Source organism: Seriola lalandi, unplaced genomic scaffold, assembly GCF_002814215.2.
Source record: "Seriola lalandi dorsalis isolate HSWRI2012SDOR001 ecotype SW California unplaced genomic scaffold, Sedor1 jcf7180002054835, whole genome shotgun sequence".
Classification (NCBI taxonomy): Eukaryota; Metazoa; Chordata; class Actinopteri; order Carangiformes; family Carangidae; genus Seriola; species Seriola lalandi.
In genome coordinates this window covers 954,221-976,726 of record NW_019525388.1, presented here as the reverse complement: position 1 = coordinate 976,726, position 22,506 = coordinate 954,221, and the positions used below count along the sequence as shown (strand labels likewise).

The 22,506-nt window shown below is 38.7% G+C and overlaps 1 protein-coding gene across 2 annotated transcripts in view; it reads right to left on the bottom strand.

The window, feature by feature from the left end:
- csnk1g1 (casein kinase 1, gamma 1) overlaps window positions 1–22,151 on the bottom strand; it is a 33,440-nt gene extending 11,289 nt beyond the window's left edge. For both annotated transcript variants that reach the window (XM_023426684.2, XM_023426686.2), the window contains exons 1-10: window positions 21,971–22,151; window positions 15,160–15,589; window positions 14,519–14,559; window positions 13,109–13,178; window positions 5,177–5,328; window positions 2,903–3,137; window positions 2,678–2,763; window positions 1,549–1,633; window positions 1,301–1,449; window positions 1,107–1,214 (exon numbers count right to left, since the gene is read on the bottom strand). In XM_023426684.2, the coding sequence (XP_023282452.1) occupies window positions 1,107–1,214; window positions 1,301–1,449; window positions 1,549–1,633; window positions 2,678–2,763; window positions 2,903–3,137; window positions 5,177–5,328; window positions 13,109–13,178; window positions 14,519–14,559; window positions 15,160–15,346 (1,113 nt within the window). In that variant the 5' untranslated portion in view covers window positions 15,347–15,589; window positions 21,971–22,151. The remainder of the gene's footprint in view (window positions 1–1,106; window positions 1,215–1,300; window positions 1,450–1,548; window positions 1,634–2,677; window positions 2,764–2,902; window positions 3,138–5,176; window positions 5,329–13,108; window positions 13,179–14,518; window positions 14,560–15,159; window positions 15,590–21,970) is intronic.
- Window positions 22,152–22,506: the final 355 nt, after the last annotated feature.

Here is a 22,506-nt window from a genome sequence, read left to right as displayed (position 1 = left end):
GGGGGGGTGATGGAATAATTGCATTAGGAAAGATGGGTATTTGGGTGTGCGAGGCCAGGTACCATGCAAAGCAGCATGAGAAATGGAGAAGAAAAAAAAAAAAGTAACAAAATAGAAGAGTGAATCAAAATCAAAGCAAGGCTTCAGCCAGAGAACCAAACCAGAAACTAATGAGCCTGACGTCAAACGGAGGCAAGCTCTTACATCTCAAACTTTGGCCTCAATTTAATTATACTTAAATAACACAGAAATTAAACCTAAATTATTCAACATGGTTTCATCCTTTTTAACACAAACAAAATGTTGAGAACATTCACCAGTGAACTCACTGAAAACCAGAAATGCTTGAATCTTCTTAGTAAAAACATGACAAGAATTTGCACCATAGCTCTGAAACCTGCGTCTGAGGCAACCACAACTCACAAACTAAAACGTATGCAAAGATGAACTGCAGTCCCGTGGAAATTCCTCACAGAAAATACCAGTAATGAAACACACCTACGCTGACAACTCCTAATGGTTTCACCTTCTCCATCTGATAAAGAAATCAAACGATTCCTCCTTCACCATCTCTTAGTCCGTCTCATTTCAGTGTTGTACAGTACAGTATGTGAACGATTACAAAGCATTGTCTCAGTCGTCGTCACCGAATGTCTTATCTGAAATACTTGTCAACAGGCACAATAATTAAAAAGCACACTAATTTGTTCCAAACAAGAATATAGAGATAACTGGAATTAATGGTTTGAAAAACATGAATCTGTTGTTTTTCAAATCCTTCTTACTGTAATTGTCCTTCTTTAACAACCAAATGCTTAACACTGATATAATTCACAGAAATAATGATGAGATCCTGATAAATGAAGACTTCTGAGTTGTTGTGGATGTTGTGTTACAGTTTCCCTCATTCACATGTCATGTTCAGGTCACCCTGAGACTAACTCTTTGTGGACATCTTTGCCAGCAGGGCGATACACTCATATGTGTGTACCTCATATATATATGTATATATATTTCAGGTTGTAATGGATGATCTCCTTTCACTAGAAAATAGGCCTGACAAAACATACACACATGCCCGATACTAAAAACAAAACTTGTCGTACCTGGTTTCTAATTGGTGGGTGCTGTGAAGGCCGGTCTCTGTGAGGATGGCTCTCTCTCGTGACAGCAGATGCTCCGGAGTCTATATGGACAGACCCCACTGGTGTGGGCTGAGGAAAATAATTATCGGTTAAATCCTGTACAGTCGAGCAGCTTGCTAAAAAGTTTGTTCACCGACTTAAGAGTTAACACTTACTATCTGCCTGCCAACCCAGTCGTAAGTGTAGTCGAAGGTATATCCTTTCCGCTCAAACAGTTCAGTGAACAGAGTCCTCAGATATTCGTAGTCAGGCTTTTCAAAGAAGTCCAACCTTCTCACATATCGCAGGTAGGTGGCCATCTCCTCTGAATTAAACAAACAAAGAGAAGAATGATTTAGTTTTTAACATGGTTAACGGCTTAACAGCCCGATCCATAATCAAATTACAGCCACCGTCAGCGTACCTGGGAAGTTCTCACAGAGGACCTCAATGGGAGTGTTTCGTTTTGTGTCTCCGATCTTCTGGTATCGTTCTTTCAACGTGTCAGCCTGCAGCAGATCCAAAACATCAAACATATGAACCACTTCTGAATAAATTCTTAATATCTTACCTATTTTTAATACAGACTGATTAAAAGAAAATAATAAATCCTGACTGTTCAGTCTCGTGGATCACACTAAAGTGACAACTGGTTCACTTCAAATTAGGGGTGGGCGATATGACGATATTAGATCGTGAAGGATTACAACGTGAAGACGATCTTTCAAATTGCAGATATCGTGGGATCGTCTAGGGCACATTCTATAAATTGCAGTTCTATGCTGATGCACTAACGCACCAGACGTATTGACGTCGTCAACCTGACCGACCAATCAGAGCGAATTACGGGCAGTGACGTGCTTTCCTACCCGCCTCCTTGTTTGTGTGTGTAGCGGTAGCACAGGGAGAGCGATGGCTGAAATCCAAACGGAGTTGGTCGCTAAAAGAAAATTCCACCTCCATTATATGGAATTGGTTTGGATTTTCCGCAACTGATCAAGCGCAAGTAAATGTAATTTGCAAAGTTTTCACAAAATGACTGTCAGTAATGTCTTTGATTGATATTTTACTTTCTGTTATTACTTTTGCAAGAGTGCACTTTATTAGAATGTTGTTGTTGTTTACCTTAAACTTTACGTTGTTTGCACATGCAGGCAAAACTGCGACTATTTGAAATAAAATCTGTTAAGAAAGGTTCTTTGGTCTAAATTGTCTGTTTTTATTTTTCCAATTTAAGATCGTGATAATCGAAATCGGGATTTTATTTTTTAAAAATCGTGATATGATATTTTTGCCATATCGCCCACCCCTACTTCAACCCCTCACTCTTTCAGTTGTAATAATACTGAATTTCAGCACATTCTGATATCGTTTATACACAACTTAAGATAAAACAGTGATACTGATCTGATTATCGCATTATGATTTTAAAGTTGCAGGCTCGTTGTAAAATCAGCTGTAAGATGTGTTATTCTTTTATTGATGAATTTGTCTAAATGGGATAAACCTGACTCTGTAACAGATTTTGGAACACTTCCATGTACTTGGCCTACCTTTAGTCCTTGCCAAGGTAGACTCCCACGAAGGAAATACATGAACATGTGGCCTAAGGCCTCCAGGTCATCTCGCCGGCTTTGCTCTGTATCAATAGATTTGATAACATTTTACTGAGAAACTTCGAGAATGAAATGCCAACCCACTTTACATAATAAACTTTTATTTAAAAGAAAATTTAAGAACTCTACAGAACCAACATAAAGCTATAAACTTAAACGTACCTTTGCCTAAATGTGTATTGATGGACATATATCGAGCAGTGCCAGTCAAACTCTTATGTTCCCGGTATGGAATGTGTTTTTTGGTCTCGGGGTCGATGTACTCTTTGGCCAGGCCAAAGTCAATGATGTGGATTATGTGTTCCTTTTTATTCCCTTGCCGTCCGATGAGAAAGTTTTCTGGTTTTACATCTCTATAGATGAGGTTTTTAGAGTGCACGTACTCCATTCGAGAAATCTGGCAAGACAGAAAACAGCAGAGTCATCAAAAAGAAACATGGATGGAATCACAAACCAGGCCCCAAAGTCAGCAGAGTGGGAATCAAGATGTCAAAATTACTCAAGATCAACAGTTCAGCTGCACAAGTCGTTTCAAGAGCATCGTAAATACAGCAGTTCCTTAGTCATTGATTTCAGCATTGTTACGCATTATAAGGGCACTCCTGTTTAGTACTATGCAGCCTGTTTAAATAGTTGTACTATGTCTTCTGTGGCTCTGGAGGGAGCTTTGTTAAGTTTGGAAAGTCTAATGAAAGACGGCACTGAGTTGTATTATGAAAAATCCAGTGTTTCGCCCACACTAGGGAGTAAAAGTCAGGATGTCTTTTACTCCCCTTTTTTTTCTTTTAAAAATCTCTCTCCAGCAAGTCCCGCAACACTTGACTGCTGGAGCACTCCTTTAAAAAATATAATGACAGGATTTAAGAAACGATTCAGAAAAAACAAAAACAAATTATTTCTATAAAATTCCTGTCATTATTATAAACGAAGGCAGCAACTAATTTTCTTCATTATTTATTAATATAATCAATTTGATTTTACAATTATTTAATGAACCTTTTAATTCTATAAAGTGTCTAAAAGGCATCGGGTGAGGTCTAGCTGCAGTGACAACTCACCTGATAAATGATTAATCATTTATAAAATAGTCATCAATTAATTTATGCTGATTGATCAATGATTAATTGTTGAATTTTTCAGCATCATGCTGCACAGCTACCACAGCAACCGATTACTATCACATAACAAAAGCCTCTGTTGATGTTGAGCCAGACTTTTAAGGCACTGAGATGCAAAGCTGGACACTTCAGACTAAGAAAGCACCAGTAATAATAAATACAATGTTTTCATGAATGAGAAATGTTAACCAAGTGCTGAGAGCTGGTGTGAGTGACAAAAAAAATGGTATCAATTGTTTGTACAAGAAAAATAAAAAGCTAAGAGAACAGGGGGGATTGGCTGAGATGCAGGTGTCTCTGTTCTGCAACACAATGCTAATGTTGTGCTGTTTTGTAGCTTTCTTTATAAATCTGAAGGAGCTATCTTCATTACAAGAGCACTGCACATTTTGTGCTGACAAAATGAAACGTTAAAAATTTTGAGATGTCTGAGGCGCCTGAAAAGACTGGGCCAAACCACCCTCTGAGCTGCTTAAACGTAATGAGATTCAGTGATGGCTTTGCTGTTTTTGACAGCTCCCAGCCTAACAGACTCTGACCAATGGTACATGTATACTGACAGATTGCCAATTTGCAGACTGAGTAACAGGAGACTCTGCACTGGTACTCCACCTTCCCACCTGCTCTACGAGTGTAAGCCCTGTAGGCAGGACTTCAGCCCAAACAAATGATATATTATTGTATTCACACAAACACTGTAAAACAGCCATGCAGAGAGTTTATTCAATATAACTAGTTTTGTACGATACTTTATGGGACTGCAGTAAAATCTCATAATGTTTGGTGCCTCGATTCACCTCACCAGCAGAACCAGGCCATTCTTTGAGACAGGCATGTATTTATAATTTCCCATTTCCCATATTTCATCCTATTTCAGTAGCTCTCCTTTGTGTCAATTTGCTGCTTCAACTATTTGCTATTAAAGGAAACAGAACATGTCCTCCATCTTGGGTGTGAAAGTTCATTTTTGACCAAAAAAAAAAAAAAAAAAAAACCCTTACCAAAAAACTTACTTATAGGATGACTTACTAGCTTTCCCCAGAACTTTCAACCAAATATCATGGTTCAATCAGCTGTCAACTGATTTAAGTTGAGCTGTCAACTGAGCAAACGTTTTTATTTTACTTTGGAACCTCAGCAGGAAGTGTTGAGTTTCTAATGTCACATAGACTGTGCTGATTTTACCATGTGCTCCTTTGAAGTTCAGTTACCATGTTTTTTTTTTCATACAATTTTTACACACAAACATTTTATCAGTCAAGTGAGTAGAAAATATTTCAAAAACAATTTCACGTGTCACATGATGCTCTGTACTCACCAGCTGAATTGCTATCATTAAGACAGTCTTCAGTGAAAAGGTCCTGTCACAAAGGTCAAAAAGATCCTCTAGACTCGGGCCCAGCAGCTCCAGAACCATGGCATTGTATTTCCCACAGGGCCCAAAGTAAAACACCTGGGGCACTCCCTCTGCTAAAAAAAAAAAAAACCACACACACAAAGAAGACAGAAATTAGACTTAGAAGATACAAAACTCCCAGCACTGTGAACACAGCTGTACTTTTCTCTAAGTCATCACAAGTCTTTTTTTGTTTAGCTATGCATTTGCAAGTCCATCAAAGAGAAGCAAGATCACTGTAAATAGCTTAGACAGTTAATTGCAAACCGCCAGGAGGAAAAGCAAATACTTATTATTAGATAATAAAAAGAAGTCTGTGCCTTCAGGGGTTTTTCAGTTGTATATACAAGTGGGAATTCTGCAAGAGCGAGGGTGGCAAAAGAGTTTATTATTGCTGTCTCCCTTGACTAATGATATTTCTAAGTTGGGTCCAAGGTAACCAACCACAAGGGGCTTCAAACTGGATAGAGAGGAGGAGGGGCACCAAAAGGTTACTAAGGACAGAGAGCAGAGAAATCTGCGAGGTAAAACATTAACCTCAAAGTAAAATAAAACACAGTGCCTGCAAATACAACTGTGTCACTCCTCTCCAGCAGGCTGAAAACTAATCTATTCACTGCCTCATATCACAACCTCCCCACTGAATCACATCCTCTCTGCTCTCCTCTCTCTAATTGCTCCAAAATCCCTTCCATCTGTCACCTTGGCTCTTATTTTACTTCTTGTCATAGTGCAGTTTACTGTTGTATGGTCAGGTCTAATGCAACAGTAATAGCACAGTAGGGCCGATGCTCTGACCCTTGTACTCCTTCATATGGGCGGTTTGTAATACTGACGATCTGGGAATTAAAGCTCCTTGCACTGTTAAACTTCTAGAAAAGCAGCGTGTGAACCGTTTTAATTGTTCCTTTATTCTTGCAGTTTTTAAAGAAATTACCTAAAAAGCACACACAGGGGATTTCCAAATGTACAACAAAAGCCACGACTCCAACACCATCACCTCCATTAATCTAGAATAATTTGTAATTGGTGATATCTGTGTCCTTTGTTGTCTGCCTGACCAAATCCTGAACTTTGGTTTCAAAGAACAAGAAATCAGGTCAAACTTTTAACTGCCTTCAGGGAAGCTTGACTCAAAGTTTGCCCCTGCTTACTGCTAGCCAGAGTCCTGTTAAAAAGGTCTCCTCAAGAAACTTCAAAGAAATGCCGGCGCTTCAATCATACAGACCTTGCTTTATCAGACTGCTTAAGCTGTGCTCAGTCCTTGGAAATATATAATTGCCTAGAAGTTACAAAAAGTAGGGACGTCCTGATTTCTTTTCATGTCCCTGATCCTGGTCAGTCCTTTCATATTGAGTATCTGCAGATTCCAACATTAAAAAAACTCTTTGGGAAATAGGATTACTTCTTATCTACAGTAGCTTTGTTAGTTTTATGTGTACAGTGTGCTATATACTGTAGATGTATATAGGCACATATACTGTATGCATGTTGAGTTTATTTAGATATGAATATATCTTTAAATTTTTCCTCAGTTCTGAGTGGATGAACAGTACAACAAGCTGCAAACACAACAACGAAATATTATCACCTTATACAGTTTCTATAGTGAACATGTTAGAAAACAGTTGCTTGCACACTGCTTTACACAATTCAAGGTGTGTTTCACCCGAGTCCAATATTTACTCGCTAGCTTCGTTGTGGTCTCTACCAACTCCTGAGGAAAATATCTGGCTTCCTACCTACTAAATCTATTATTGTTCCACTATGTTTACCAGCTATACGCTCGCTGTCTGTGAAGCTGGGGAAGCTGTGTACAGTGGATTTATCTGAGCTTTTTATTGAAAACAGCTGCCTGCTGTGCTGGAAAATAAGTCAATGAACATGGTGAGAGTGAATCATAACAGTTCAGTTGCCGGCTGTAAAAGCAAAACAATGAGCTGATGGTAAAACACTCAGTGAGCTGAGGGGAACTACAGATTGGAGAGATAGTATTCTGCGACACCTTTCACATTACACAATTATTTGATACATTTTAACATACAAATATTGATTGGAGCAGCTTTTTACATTTAAGTTCTGACCTTAATGTATTTAAATCTGCGTTTATGTACAAGCTTGAAGAGTTGAGAGTGATCACACCAAGAAACGAGTTGGGACAATTAAGTTTAGTGAAGGTACAAAATTTCAGTCATAAATGTATAATTTTGCTCAGGTAATTTAAGCACAGACTGATAAACAAAAAATACTAATACTAATCCTGATGTAGTGCATTAACATATTTATACTGAATATGTTGCTAAAGACATTTGACTTGCCAGCTGGGTAATGGGAATTACACTGCAGCAGGAAAGGTGGCACAAATGCTGTCAGCTAGCATATGGGCTTGTAGGAGTCATGCTGTGCTCCATCCTGTGTTTCTGGACACAATTATGCAGTTCTGTGGGTTGCTAACTGTACCATAGGAATGAGTGCCTTGAAACCCTAGGTGCCTGTGGGAGGCCGAAAAAATGTGTCAGATTGGAGATTTGCTGTAAATAATTGGATAAACGGTTGTACAATTGAAAACAAGCTTTTTACGGGCAGAGGGAAACCTGGGATGGCAGAACCATCATTATCTACGGCAAAACAATCCTTATATGAGATCGAATCTGCGTGTCCTCTGCTGCAAAGTACACTCCAATTTGCGCACGGGGGGAACTCAAACCTTGATGTCAGCTACCAATTTTGTGGGTACCACTTTTGACTACTCTCTTCCATTTTCCTTAAGGTCAATGAGTGCAATGCCTCGGTGTTGTACTGATTTGGTCGACAGTGCTGTGAGCAAGTGAGACATGTAGGACTGTTAAATTCGCTTTTGAATTTCATTATTTCGTTCATGCTGGAGACGACGTCTGCTCAAATCCTGATCAAACCATACAGACTGACACGCCTCTCTCTACAGATGTAATGGTATTTGAATGCAGAGGTAGCTTTACTCATTCTAGTATTATTTTATCATGTAGTAAAACACAAATATTGGATCAAGATGTATTACATATCATTATCACAGCAGCAGGTCTGTGATCAAAGAATTAAACGGTATAAAAAATCATTACTACAAAAGGTTTTATTCACAGATGTATCAGTTCAATCAGGCACTGAATAAAACAGCTGGTCCCGAGTACGACCATCAAAGAATACATTTTCCTATGCATTACTGTAATCTAATAACGTTCTGGCTGCAGTCCTTTACAACAAAAGGGGAACAGGCTGAATGTGTGATGAATGAATATGACTGATTCTAAGCCCGACTCAAAAGGCAACCACCCAAATCTCCCCTGCACGCTACTTTCTGTGTGTGCAATTTTTCAAGCAGCTGTCAAAGTCCAGATCTCTGTCTGGACTCTGAAAAACCTCGCGACGAGACCAGTCCTGAGCTTGGATGCTTTATTCTGACCATCTGGTAGTAGTTATTCTGTTATTAATAATTTACTCATCACTGCTACAAAGAAGAGGGGATGTAGAAATATATGTATTTTTGTTGAACTATTTTACGCCGTGTATTGTAACATGTTTAATTTCAACGCCTCAATATTAAAACAGCATTTTCTTAGTGCATGTTTGCAACATCAAGTGTGTATATTTATAATTACAGAAAAAAACAAAGTCAAGGGGAAGTCGTCAGAGAAATGAGGTTGGGATTAGTGTGTGGTGCCGACTGTGTAGAGTCTGCATGTTCACCTCGTGCCTGTGTGGGTTTCCTCCCACAGTCCAAAGAAACACGGGTCATGTGAATTCGTGACTCTAAACTGACTGTAGGTGTGAGTGTGAATGTGTTTTTCTCACTATAGATGTGTGTGTGTGTGCATGTGTGTGTGTGTGTCAGCCCTGTGATGGACCTGTCCAAAGTGTATCCCATTATTCACCCACTGTGTGCTGCAGTAGGTTCCAGTGCCCCGCAACGGGATAAGAAGTTTAAAGATTGGTGGAGAAATTGATTTTTCGCATTGTAAATTTATGACAGGTGTGTTTCACTGCAGAAACTGTGGGCTGGAAGGGGAAATGTAGACTGAGGAGAGAAAGGCTACTCGTGTTGGTTCTGCAGAATATTTTATGGCTCTTGTGGAATACAGCCAGCTCTCGGCTGACATCAAGTTTTGTGCACTGTGCCGATCCACTTTGGATTGGCTGCCTGCACTATCATTTCTGCCTGTGATTGGTTGTTCAGCTTTAAACTCAAATCAACATCACACTGACCAGTTTACAGTTTTGACAGATATACTTTCCCTAAATCTGCACATGATGTTGATTGTTAATTTGATCATTTGTTGGCTCCTTTATTTGACCGCCGTCCCATTTTGTTATACCATTTGCAATTAGTTTTTTTTGTTCCAAAATTTTATTTGGAACTAAAACTAATTATGCATTCTTCTAAAAGAATGGAAGATTCATCAGTGACAGTATGATTGATTAAGTACAAAACTGCAACTGTGTCTGAAAGTAGCTGTGAAGGTTGTTCCACTTTAAAAGTAATCAACATTTGTAATTGCACTGAAACACTGACATAGACAATGTACACTATCATTCTATGCAGGAAGACAGCTATAGGAAGATTTGGGTTTTCTTTGATTTTCAAGTGTCCAGGCATGTTCAGCATTAAAGACACAATAAAATGTATTTCTTATGTGGAAACACTGGCACAGGTTAATTATTAAACGTTAGTGAGGGCGCATGTTTTAGAGTTCTGCCAGTCAACAGCATGACATCAACTTTGTGTGATACATATACATTAGCCTTCAAATTGTAAACTTTAATGCCTGATCATGTTCAACAAGGAAATGTACATGACTTACTCTTTAGTCATGGTGACGTGATTGTGACCAAAATGACAGAACAGAGATAGCTGTAAACTCTGTGATTACAGTGAAGATGATTTCACTTCCTTTCAATTAAAATACTTATAGAGGTTTCACACACGCAGTCTCCATGAGAGGTGTGAAAAGCATGTGGACAGAATGACGTCACATATCAGTACCTTCTCACAAACGCTAGAACAACTTGACACTATGTTTATTTTTGAAGTTTCCCCCTTAATGACTGATAAGATTATTCTGCGGGTTTTAAAAAGTTCATGAAGTCAACTGAAACACTGCTCTCCAGTTTCTCACCATGACTAAATTCTATTCTTAACAATGATTCATGTTTTCACATTAGAGCAAACACAAATCCAGGATAAGACCTCTGGCCTTTCCTTTACATGCTTGTAAAATCTAGTGAGCTCTGCCACTGCTGGAAATATTTCCTCCTTGGGACCGAAATGGTTACAGAGCTGGTGTAGTGTTTCATGATGAAGAGTGGCAGCCGATACCTTTAATAGCTCAATAGGATCCACCCACCCTTGAACAAACCCTCTTGATCTTAGAAAAACATCTTCGTCCTTGCCCCACAGTAACGTCTGCTGTGTTGTAAAGCCAAAGCAGAGATGCAACTCTTACTGCACTGACAAATATTCTCGCATTATATCCAGAAGGAGATGCTTGATTCCTGATTGAATCATCCTCATTAATATCCAGTGACGGTTGGTTATGCATCAGATAACAACACCTGATTGAGCATCCGAGTCAAACCACATTAATTCATAAAGACCCTGTCGCACAGACACTGTGACAACCACATTGGCTGAGAGGAATGTGGCACAGCACACAGCCAAGAAGAAATGAGGTCACATTATCCCATCTGGAGGAGAGAACAGAGGCAGGTTAGTACTAAGGGAGGCAGACCCACTCTCTAAATATTTAATGAGTTTCCGCACAGTTGGCCTTTTCCAGTCCTTGCCTTTGCAAAACAATAGCCATTATAGTCCCAGTCTGGTTATCTTACATGTAGAGCTTCAAAAAGCACACCAAGGACCAAACACATGGCTTTCATTCTCTATGCCAACCATGATTGAGACCAGCCCTAAACTGTGACACTGTGCCATCACTGTTTTCTGAAAGACACCTTTGGTTGATAAATTCACAGCCAGCATGATTAACCTCATGAAGAGCTCAGGGTCAGATGTATTAATGTCACTGCCACCATTAGGTGTAAATTATCATTTTACTCATTTTACCAAAGAGCAATGGACACCATGAAAAAAAAAAAAAGATTTTTCTATTGTTCCATTGTTTCTGGAGTTCCCACCCATTTCCTCTCATACCAAGACTAAAAATGTCTGCCCTTAATTTAATTCTCTGTTGCGGTCATTCAATCCTCACAAGATTCTTGTCAGTGGTTGCTGCAACAGGGATGCGTCAGCAGACCTTGACTAATCTTTTATGACAAACAAAAAATCTCCAGAGAGCAGAGTTAAGGGAAGAGAAGTTGAAAAGCAACTATTATTGTATTGTGTTTCATTCTGGGTCCTGGATAATAAAGTTTAAAGGGCATGGCTCTGGAAAAAAAACAAAAACATAAGGATCTAGAATAAGACGAATTGAGTTGTCAGTGTTTGTACCATTAGTGTTTACAACAGTATTCAACACCATGAATGAGACAGTGTAGAGGAGAAACTGTTGACATTGGCAATCATGTGTGAACAAACGTAAAATAAAAATTACACCAATTATAAAAAGTGTTTAATGTTTTGCAGGATCAACTGTCACAGGTTTTTGACATTTGGTGACCTCAGCACTAGAAGTAATAAAGGAGTGCTACAGTATTAATAATATGCACATTAGTATTGCACTAAAATTAATAGTATTGAACTAAAATGATGAGCAGCGATATTGGCTGTAATAAACATGATTTTATTGGTTGGTTCATATCTAAATCGACTAAAGAGGATCTAGTTATGTGTATTAGTGCTGAGCTTTGACCATACGATTTAGCCTCATGCAGTGAATGTAACTCAAGTCCAGTATTTCTGGATGTTTTAGTAAGGCAACAGAAAGATAAATGGGTGCCTCCAAATAGGTAAATTCCCTTGCTACAAGCATTTTTTTCAGTCAGATGAAAATGTGCACTAAGGTCAGTGACCAGCCTGCCCTTAAAGCAGTCATTAATATTTTTATAATAAGGTGTGTCAAATGACTATGTGTCATGTGAAATGGATTGTGCACAGTGATGAACCCACAGAGAGTCACCTTCAGCTCTATGACGGTTTACAGCATTTTTCAACTGATTTTTTTAGTTTTGGATTTCCAGTCTGAAACACTGCTCTCATCAGTGTCGATTTCAGTCAGGGCAGGCCCCTAAAAAAATCCACTTACATACCCACTGTGTACCTAGAAACATGTTCCAACATACCCAGACTAAAGCCATGCAGACCAACACCAGTGTGACACACTGAACGATACACATTGTGTTGAAGTTATTATTTGTTCAATCAGAACTGGGCATTGGACATGATGAGTCTACTGCAGTCTGGACACCATTGACATTGCAAACATACAATACTGACTGTAAGTTGCATCCTCAAATATAGTCTACAACACCTCCTGTATATTCTGCCTAGAAAACAACAAGGAAGTCTGATCAGTGAAACAGTAAAAAAAAAAGATTAGCTGCTGCACCTGTTTAGTGTGTTTATATAAAGCTTTATGTCAACTCCTTTCATAGTGAATTGCCCCCCTGGTAAGTCCATCTTCAAGCAAGGTCACTGTTCAACACGGTCTCTGTGCACGTAGGCATTCACACACTCATGTGCACAAAGGTCTGGAGATTAAAATAAGTTGCTGACCCACCTTAATATCAATATGTAACCACAGTGCAGTAATCACTTGTTGTGAAAATGATGCAATCTTGTGCACTGATCTTCCAAAACAGTCAAATCATTGTCATGCAGTCGGACAAAGACACCACGAGGAGAGGTGAACAGATCTGTGACCTTACCTGTAGTTCCCAGTGTTTTGTAGAACCGGTACTCTAAATGCAACTGTGGTGCCCTTGACTTCACTGGTTCCTGCACAGTGGACAAACCAGTGCTCAGTTAATGACAATAACCTCACAAACCAGAAAGAAAAACACCTTAAACTGAATTTTACTAATATATTTAACCAGGAAAGAAACAATGAGATTTTCTTTAAGAAAATGAATGTTTTGTCTGTATTGTCATTCTGTGACCTGAAGTGTCAGTCAATTTTTTCATGAATCATCTCGCACTTAAGGCCAAATACAAACATCAATTTTCCCCAAAAATCACCAGCAGCTCTTTCCTCTACCAAAATCTCAAACATATAAATGATGTCCTGTCAGCTGGGATTGAAAACGTCCCTCATCGTTGTCTGAAACTCTGCTCGAGGACACAGCAGACTTCTTGCTTATCTGAGTCCTCCTGAAAAGTACTGAAATTGTTGTCCCAAATACTTCAGAGCTCTGTAAAGTTTTCCCCAATGTTGCACTCTACATAAACATCCTGCTCAGTTTGGGGAAAAATGTCAAATCCCGTAAAAAAAACATTTGATAATATTTTAGTTAAACGGGACAATTAAAAAAATGTATTTCTGATAAAATGTTTGGGAAACCTGATAATGAACTAAAGACAAACTCCCAGATTTCATAACAGGGCCTAATAGTGCCAAACTCTGCGTCTGTGTCAGCACACCATACAGTAGTGTGAGTAGCTGAAACCTACTTGCTCGGTGATGATAATACTTTGATAGTGAAATTATGACTCTCTAGTGAGCGATAATAAAAGCATGACTCAGGAGTCGTGACTTCCAGTCCAGCAGCCACTGGAAAGACACACCTAGCCAAGCGTCTACACCTCATTCACATTTTCCCCTAAGATCAGAGCAGTCCAGTCTCACAGCCAACTCACTGCACCACACTGGCACAACCTGAGAGGGTTTGTTTGGAGCCATAGTCATAGTTCTTGCCAAGGACTATGAAAAACATGCAAGATGTGTCTAATTGAGTGCTTGTCTAACATTTGTATCACTTGTATCACTGCCAGCACTGACATTATATCATATTAGTAACATTTCAGATGCATCTGTAAATTCAACAACACTGAGTGCTCCATCATGCACCTGTCTTTTGTCTCTTTTTTTTTTTTTTTTACATAATAATGAACAATTTCAGTTATTTCAGTAGTGATTACTTTATTCAAACAACAACAATAATAATAATAATATGGTTCTTGTAAGGTGATGTAATTTATGAATAACCAAGTTCTGGACCAATGTTATTGATCCTGATTTAAAAGGTTTGGTACTTTCTATGTCAATTTCATCTATCATTTTGGGATTTATATATGTGCAGAGGTGAGGAGTCAAGCAGAGAAACAAACTGTGCACTTACCAGTTTAATAGCTACATACTCGTTGGTGTAGAGATTTTTACCTGAAAAAGACAGGAAAGGAAAAGCTTACATTACATGGCTTTCAAAAGTAAAGAACACCACTTAAGCCTTCACAACATGTTTACCAGGGTATAAGCAACTATCAGTGATGATAGTGATACACTCAGTTGCCAGTTTATTAGGCACATCTAATCAGCAAACAACCAAAGATAGTGTGGTCTAATAGACCAGCCCTGCAAAAGATTATAGCTTCATTAAAGTTTTAATGTTCGGTTTTATACTGAGAGACGTTTCAAACATTTACAATACCCTGATTCACATAATGGGATGGACAAAATATTAGAAATATATCTCAGTATAATGCAATGCAATTAAGCAGTAGCAGTTTTTTGAAGTACAGCCTTCAAAATGGCCATAAAGTTGAATGAACACTTCCCGCAAACTGTTTAGATTCAAACTGAACATTATAACCTTCATGAAGTTACAATTTGTTGCAGGGCTGATGTATTAGTTTGGGTTAGATGTATCTAAGGATCTGATGACTGAGTGTAGTTACACATAGAACAGTTAAGAACTGCTATAAGAACTTCAAAATTCACTTTGTCTTGAACCATTCAACACAAGATTTAAACTTAACTTACCAAGCTTCAATTCACCAAAGTTTCCACAGCCAATCTTCTTGCCCACACGAAAATTTGGCCCCACCATGAGGACCCCAGAGGAACTTGAAGAGCCAGATGGTCGAGATGAGTGTCCACTGCGGCTGCCCTGGGAAACCTTTGTGCTCCTGGCAGGCCGCTCTCCATATTTATCTCTTTGTTGATCCATGGTGTGAGCAGCACAGGTCAGCGGGAGCCTGGAGTGATGTACAAAAAGGCCTCCTGGGCCGGGCCCACCACAGCCACAGCCCTGGTCACTGGCAGTGCCTGGGCGGCACAGTTACTCTCATGAGACAAAACCTGGTACAGCTAACCAACACTCCTCCCGTCCTCACCCTGTCACCTCTAGCAGCTGTCGTACAGGCTGATCTCTGGCCTCAACATTTGTCACAGGAAGGAGAAGGTGGAAGACCTGCGGCAGAAAGAACACAACATGACAAAGAGATAAGACCTTAACTTCCTATAGAGAGCAGGACATAGAGCATGGAGTTATCCCCCATGTTACTCTAATAAAATCCCCCATAATATCTGGCTTAAGAACAACTACAACATGCAGACTGATCTTTTTCAGGAAGCTACTTCTTTAACAAACTGTACAAATATTAGCTCTTAAAACAGAAAAACAAATTATCGCACTCAAAATATTTCAATTACAGTTCCACTTGAAGGGACCTGATACCATGTCATGTTGAAAATGGTGGAGCAGCAAGACAATTAATTTGAAAATTTGAGAGAAAGCTCCATTTGCTAATCTTAACTCTTAGAAAAGATTACTAATATCATAAGGAATAATAGCTTTCCCACTGACAATTTAACAGTGTAATATTTTCTAATTTCAACTTAACCATATGATCGCAAGTCTAACACATTTTGAAAGTTGAGTCATATACACACACCGTCTACACAAGTAGACAGTGGTAGATGAGGACAGAAGTGGCTCACTATAACAGCACTGCTGAGCTGAAGAGATAGTCATCAACTCACAGTGGTCACAGAAAACACAGCAGCCAGTTTGAGCATCAACACAAACCTTAAGTCATAGTTTATGATCGCGAAAGTATCTAAGACTCTCCACCACCCACAGCTATAGCCCCGCGGACGATATCAGCAGGAAATATTATGTAAACAATTATATAAAGCTACGTCTGCTCGCAAGGACACAAAAGTTTAACTTTGTGGACACTCGTCTGATTTTGTCAAGTACTCAGCAAAATTATTTCGGTTCAATCTACCCCTTCTACCATGGGCATGAATTATGCAAATATCAAATTATGTGATTATAAAACATACAGACAATTTGCTGTATGATAAAGCAATCTCTCACACACACACACACACACACACACACACACACACACACATATATATATACACTATATACACACACACACGTAAATTTTTTTAAACTGCCTCTTTGGGGACTTCCTGTTGTGTTAAGCATCTTCAGTAAGTTAGTGTACTGGAGCAAACTGCAGTCGAAAAGGTCAACTGTACATTAGGCAGACTGCCACTTCCATTAATTATAATTATCACTAATTATTCAAAGAAAAATATAAATAAAAAAATACTTTTATGTTTTCAATTAAAAAACAACTTTTTATGTTTCCAGTAAGAAAAAAAAAAACAACAGCGGCTAATGTTTTCATGACAATGTTGTAATTCCTGAGCACGGCTGCAAAGGCTGCTGCTCAAAGTATTTGTGTGTGGGCTTCCGGATGACTCATGCTCAGTATTGCCTGCACAGATCTCAGCATCAAAGACAGCTAGTTTGCTCTCAAGGGCAACTGTGCACTGTTGCTGTTACATAAAACCAGGAACAGAACAACATGGCTATAAAACAGGTTTGCAGCAAAGACCAGTGGTGAGCTGTAACAGTTTCCATTGTGCAAATAATCATTTGTAGGCTCCTCTGAACCTGTGTGCACCAGTGTTTAGCTTTGCTCAGGTTACCATCTTCACTCACACACACTCACACTCACACTCACACACACACACACACACACACACACACACACACACACACACACAGTTCAGCCTATTCACACCCCAGACTGCAACTGTGGTTATATATACATCACTGTTAAACTACAGAATTATACCTGACCTTGTAATACTACTAACAGAGCTTTAAACTTCCAAGTTGTTCAAAGTTGTTGCAACAATATTATGGTTACACTGAAGACGTCTACGTCTACATATATGTTAGCATGGACGTTGCTCAAGGAGGAGAGGAAAGATTCATTCTAACCCGTCAGCTGACACTGGGTAACCACATTTGTTGGCCATTTGTTCCTTCTCAAGCAAATTAAGGCTGATCAAATGTTTCAAAACTTTCTTCACCTCCACAACACTGATGCTAAAATCTACTCTGTGTTGAACACTTCTCATGAGACAAGAGAGAGCAACACATGCAACACACAAGGAAGACACCAGACTAGGGCTGCACAATTGATCGAAATATTATCGAAATTGCAATACGGCTAAGTGCAATATCCAAATTGCAGGAGCTGTAATTTTTGTAGTTTTTTTTGATGAAAGTAAAATGTGTAAAATCGTGACCCATATCACAATAACTGCCAAAATAATTGCAATATTTTTGTGTGTGCATATCGTTCAGCCCTAAACCAGACCAGTTTTGAATTCTTTGTTTTTAGTGAAAATGATGTGCAAGCTTCACTTCAAGGTGTTTATACATTAAAGTCAGAGAGCCATTTACTGATTTTGAATTGCACAGTTAACACTTCTGTCACAGGTGCTGCCATGTATGAGAGAAGGAACAAAGTGTAAATTGAATGAGGCCAACACGTTTTTTCTTTTTTGCGAATGTACAGTGTCTTTGCCTTTTCTCTGCATTTGTCACTTGTGTTACCAGTAAGACTGTAACACCACAGCCACACTTTGTTTTAAACATGTTCAGACATGCCCAACCGGAGGATTAGGATGGGAAAAATAAACATTAAAGTTAGACAAGACCTTAATTCATACTATATTAGGCAGCAATTCTACACTTCATGAAGATGGCAAAACATCTGCAACCTTTAATTACAAAGGTGCATCAATCACATTACATGCTGTAATGAGCCTCTAGGTAAGATATATCTACCTAGAGGTCTATCGTTTCCTCTGGTTATTGATACATGTTTGTTATTTATGTGTTATGTGCTCGTTATGAAATATATGTTATTATTTAATAAAATGTAACTTGTAACCAAGTCAGTAATAAGGTCTTTCTACCCGATTTCTATCTCACATTTTAAAATAAGAGTCACAACGAAATTTTGTTTGATTTATCTTGCAGGGATGGAGAAAACACCATCTACAGCTTGAAACTGTAATACAATCCAATACAACTACTGCATTTGTAAATGTTCAGTTTTAGCTGAAACTGTGTTAGAGGAGTTGGGCTAATGCTTTAGCATTTTTTAGGCCATAGTAAGTGGCTCATGTCTGTATAAGTGATTCACAAAATAAATGCATTAAATTACAATGTATTACATTACACAGATATTCAAGTCTGTTTAAATTAATCTCAGTCGACCACCTAATTAATACAGTGAAGAACCAATTCAAGCAACCCGCTGGACTGTTACTGAGGATCTGAAAATGCTCTGTGGTCTGTACAAATGGCTTCTTCGGTTTTGATTAATGGCTTCTGCAGTTTTGATGTAAGGTGGGGAATACCCAGTCTTTATCCCTGTGGAGGTGCCATGTCTCCTGATACGTGAGGATAAGTTTGAGGATACACACCTTTTGGCACTGTATAAAAGTAATTTTGTTTCTCACGTGGAGAAGACATGAAAGGATTTTAGATATTCACATCCCATTAGATTTAGCTTATCGACTCCTTTCTTTACTGATTTGTTTAACAATTCTTTTTTTTTTTTTTTTTTTTTTTTTTTTACAGCAATTCAAAATGTCATGACTTGTGGATAAATACTTAAGTGTAATTTGGTTTTGTGAGGGTTGCTTAAAATTTGCTCTGCTAATATTGCTTTTAGCCCTGGTCCAGTTTGTTCAAATGCACTGAAAAAAAAACATCTTTATTTTCTGCTATGGTTAAGGTTTCACATTAAAGCAACCTGGTGTAAGCAATGTGCAGGTATTAATACAAGGAACTGATACTGTCAGAGCTGCAGGGTGGGAATCAGACAGAAACAGCCTTAAATGAGAACTGATTCTTGATTCCCATCCCTGCTTCACCAGGTGAGGCTTTGGTCTGATGAGCATGTTGGAGAAATGCTGAGGTGGTGCTTAATTGTTGTTACTGTGTCCATGCTTTGTATTTTCAGTGTCATATTACACTTTCATGGTAGATACTTGAGTTGGTTTTGTGCTGGACTTATATTAGAGTAGATGTGTGGTAAATGTGGCTGCCTGTTTGCTGATGGTATAGATGTATGACGGCACAGTCTAATGTTTGATATAGTGTAATCTGATTCTGACATCACCTGTATGAGTATTTAAGAAATGATAACATCATTATGAACGCTGAATAATGAACCTATTTAACATTAAATGCAAGAATTATACAAATATTTAGCATTCTTATAATTACATATTACAGAGGATGCTTTTTAAAATGAAGTTGTTGTGGCTACAGGCAAATCATCTGCTGATCTCTCATCAGTGTCACATCACTAATATGCTTTTAGGTGAAGATTTACATCAGACTATTTAATTTTCTAGTTCTAGTCAGACTGAAAATGATGACACAGTGATTTGTGCTTATAAAAGTATATAAACAAGCTCTAATGTTATTTTCACAATGCTAGTATTATTATTATTATTATATCTGAGTGAAATGTGGAGAGAGTGTAAAACATACACAAAAGTACAAATGTTTACTGTCTAATAACAGGCACAAAACCATAGCAGCAAGACTGACACCAAAAAGGCGAGAAAAGGGTTGTTTGATGACGCTGGTGATCAAAACTAAATGTTTCAATAGTTTAGAAAAATACAAGAAATTGGTTAATTGCTAGTTTTAAAATCCAGCACCATTACTTAGAGATACTGAAATGCTTCTAGCTGATTAGTCTCTATTAAAAATGACTAATCTGTTGACATCTTTTCATTTTTACAGAAAGATAAAGGCTCTGAGTGGAGTGATTAACCTTCAGTGGAAAGATCAGCCTGAGAGGGGGGCCTGCCAACAGTGCAGACTCCTACTGTGGCAGCGCCAGCCAACAGCTGCCTCTCTCCTTAAAGCCAGCACTTATCAACTATAACTGGTGGGAATTTAGAATATTCAGTTTTCCTTCTCCATCAGTTCATACAGAACAGCTCGTGCACATATGGTTGTTGTGTGCACCCACATCCATGAAAATGGTCTGATGATCGGACCAAAGGGTTTGATCAAAAAAATCCTACAAATGCTGCATGATCAGCAGAAGTATATCTTCCATTTTGTAAAGACAACTTTTAGCTTACATGAACTTTACTGAGGTAGTCTACACTATATAGTAATAAACAGCACATATGTTGAAGGGGCAAGCCTTGGACACTGGCTTTGACAATTGCAAAATCTGCAAGGATTAAAAAAATGTTGTAACTATACATGAATGAAATGCAAATGTATTTACACAGCTTTATACTTAAATGTGGATTTGTTGAGGCCTGTAAACAGTGATTTTCTTCAGGCTTTCATTCAGTGAAGTGTTCTACTTTATCATTACCTTTTGAATAAATGCAACACAGAATCTATTTTATACCAGCTTTTCCTATAGTATGACTTATTTAAAAGGACGGCAACAATAATTTATCATGGATCCACATAGCCTTGGTTTGGGCAAATGTCCAGGTAGTAACGTATGTGTTAATGCAATGTCCACGTGAGAACAGGTTTTCACTGCTCTCTTAAAGCACGCCACAGTGCTACTTAGTGGAAAATGGGATAACAAATTATGTTACTAGATGGAGGACTTCACTGCACTTTATTTAGGACTTCATTAATTCAGAAACAGGCCATGTATGCAGCTGAACAAGGAAAATCCCACTTTATCTATGCACATTTGACCATAAGCAAAGAAAATTTACATTGTACCTAGATTGGGAGATGATATTTTACTTGACATTTTCCACTACAATCAAACTTATACCAATTCAATGCTTCAATTCAACTCTGCCCACTGAACAGGCTGAGAAGAGGCCTTGGTTCAATTCGCTCATTTTATATTCTGTACCCTCCTGTCTATGCATCCCTAACCTTGCACCGAGAAGTAGTGGTAATACTACATATGTGAGGAAGTGTAGGCTAGAGGCAGCTGAGGCTAATATAAAGATGATCGATCCTTTGTAAGCAGGCCTCCAGTTCAATCAAAACAAGGAAGCGAGTTGGCAGTTGCACGCCAATGTTTCACGGACAAAGCCAGCCTTGACAGCCCAACATTAGTGATGGTCACATCGATTAGTAATCCAACTAACCGTTAGCCAAGTTAGCTTTCCAGCTTGCCAACAGAAAACCTGACTGACCAGAAACAAAGCTAACGTTAGCCAAACATTACTTAGCCACTGGCTGATCTGGCTTAAAATATGTCCTGCGAAAAAAACTGCGATAGAGACATTTTCTTGTTAAACAGAAAACTGAGTTAGTTAACGGCCAGCAAACAAAACAGCCGGACTCGTTGCCTAGTGTTAACGCCTTAGCTAACACCTACTGGTGGGTAGGTGACAGCTGGTCCGAGCGCAACAAGGAAATTAGCTCCGTTAGCAAAGAAAATATTAGCTAACAACCAAAAGCCTACTATCAAATGATGGTTTGCTAGCTCATCGCAAGCAAACACCACAGGCTCACCTTCGCCGTGATAAATCCAGACGATCCGGACACAGCTTGTGTATCTGTCACGCCAAATGTACACGAATGCCTGGAGCTTAATGTGAGGTTTTCGGTGTTACTTGTTGTTACTGATGTTTCACGCTAGCAGCTGAGTGTCGTTACTTGCGCTCTCCATTCTTCGCTGCTCGTCTGCCTTCGCTGCCCGAGAGAGGTTCGAACACACCGGATGTAGAAACACGGCACCGCCCGCCTCACCGCGCATACTTCCAGGTCAGACTGATGCGGGTTAATTAACCATTAGACTTTTTTAGAGGGAAAAGTATTTTTTTTACATTGTGGTAGTGTAATACTTCCACATAAGTAACGGAAATTTATGGTCCAGCACTGCAAAAATATGATTGAACGTGTCAGGCCTTTAGTTTCAGTCACTTCTCAAATAAAATAAATCCCAATTGTTGCCGGTTCCGCTTCTCAATTGTGAGGATTTTTCTGTTTTATGCATTGAAAATGAAAATCTTTAGGTATTGGATTTTTTCCAGGACAATGGGATTTAG